At 58.1% G+C, this 1,841-nt stretch overlaps 1 protein-coding gene across 1 annotated transcript in view; it reads right to left on the minus strand.

Moving 5' to 3' along the window:
* LOC104499980 (SH2B adapter protein 2-like) overlaps positions 1-1,841 on the minus strand; it is a gene marked incomplete at its 3' end in the record, with an annotated part of 13,974 nt that overhangs the window by 2,497 nt on the left and 9,636 nt on the right. The window contains exons 5-6 of the mRNA XM_010143565.1: positions 646-740; positions 42-92 (exon numbers count right to left, since the gene is read on the minus strand). Coding sequence (XP_010141867.1) covers positions 42-92; positions 646-740 — 146 coding nt within the window. The remainder of the gene's footprint in view (positions 1-41; positions 93-645; positions 741-1,841) is intronic.

The following is a 1,841-nucleotide window of genomic DNA, read 5'->3' on the forward strand; positions in this document are numbered from 1 at the left end:
CCTGCCCCAGCCGTGGGGTGCGGGGACAGCGGTGGCCGGGGCAGTGTTGTGAGCGCTGGGCAGGGCACATCTGTCCGGCGGCCTGGGCGCATCTGGAAGGGAATTTGCAGAGGGATGGTCTTGTGGCTCAGCATCACCCACCATCTAGGGACAGCCTGAGGGCTGTCCTGCTTGGAAGGCAACTGCATTGGAACACCCCTGGCTAGCACAGGGCTAGGTTATGGCTCCAGCACAGCTTAGGGAACTCCCTTCCAGCCTGTGCTGGGTTTCCTTCCCGTGGTGAGACCAGGGCAGGAGGCACAGATGTGTCACAGTTGGGCACAGAGATGAGGTGGGGCTGTGCAGGTGGAGGCTGCCCGCAGGGACCCAGAGACCCCAGTGCCTGCAGACAGGGGCTTGATTTTCTACATGTACCAGGATGTACAGGAGCAATATAATTGTCTTCAACAGGGATGAGCCACCTCCCTGGGGCAAGGGCAAGCATGAGGAAGAGGAAGGCAATGGAGAGAGGAAGATCCATCCTCACAGCATCTGCTTCAGGCTCTTTCACTTTCTCGCTGGCAGGATCTGTCCCCCTCCAAACCAGAACTGGTACCCAGTCACCCACCCTCCCTGGCGGGTGTTTTCCCAGCCATTGGTCCATACCATCGGCCAGGAACTCGCAGCTGCAGGAGGACACCCTGCCCGGCAGACAGGCTCCCTGTGCGCAGGACGCCAGCTCGATGTCGTCCCCGCTGTCCCTGGGGGGAGAGCACAGAGCAGATGGTCACGTGCTGGCTGCCACGTTGCAGAGCCACACACACAAGGCACCTCCGCTCACAGGCATGCGATGGGAGCTTGATCAAAACAACATTCCAGCTGTGGTCCAGCAGGACCTCCGGATGTTTCTCACTTCCTCCTGGAGGGGCTGCATGGACAGGAGCCCCCATAGCATGGAGAGGCAGAGGAGCTGCCAAAACAATGTGGCTTTTTGGGGGTGAGAAACCATCATGGGAGGGATCAAACCCTTGGAAGCCCTCACCACACGGGTCATGCTGGTCAGTCCCAGCTGCAACCAGTATTTTGCTGCAACCTTGTCAGTGAGGATGGAAATCTGTGACCTTTGCATGCTCCCACCACCGACTTCCACCCAAGGGTGCTTTCGCTTTAACCCTCCATGAAGGGAATTACATCCCTAAAAGACACCAAAAAACCAACCTGGGAAGCCCAGGATGAGACAGTGAGTGGAAGCAGAGCAAGGAGGGGGCTGTAGCAGTGCAGCCCCCGGTGAGACCATCCCTGCTGCCCGACACTGCCCGTGCACTTCAGCACCCTTCTTGCACAACGCCCCCACTTGCTCCACAGCTTATTTTTATTCTGGCTGCTGGCAAGAGCCCGGAGCTGCCGGCATCACTCGGCTTCTCTTGCTTAATGGCGGCCACGTGGGCGCAGGCAGCGAGGAAGCGGCTGCGTTAGTGGTAACGGCTCACGAGGGAGCTGCTGAATTATTTAGTGGGCAGTAAGTGAATCAGCCATTGGGAGTCATTCAGCTGCAGCCGGTTAAAAACAAGAAGGCAGGAAGGAAACCAAAACCAACAGCGCTGGGCAGAAAAGCCATCAACAGGCACTCGCGCGGCGGCTCCGGCGCACAGCCCTTGGCAAAAGCATCAGGAGCTGATTGAAAATTCGTTCTTGGCACCGAGCGTGCGTGGCGGTGTATTAAACAGCTCATTACTATTTGCTCTGGAGTTCATTATTATTTGCTTTACAGTCACGTCCGGAGGCCAAAGCGGGACTGCGCTGGGTGCTAAGCAAACAGAAAAGGCTGGTAGGCTGCGGGCGGCAGAGCAGGGGGCTGGCAC

Source organism: Buceros rhinoceros, unplaced genomic scaffold (genome assembly GCF_000710305.1).
Source record: "Buceros rhinoceros silvestris isolate BGI_N320 unplaced genomic scaffold, ASM71030v1 scaffold36860, whole genome shotgun sequence".
NCBI lineage: Eukaryota > Metazoa > Chordata > Aves > Bucerotiformes > Bucerotidae > Buceros > Buceros rhinoceros.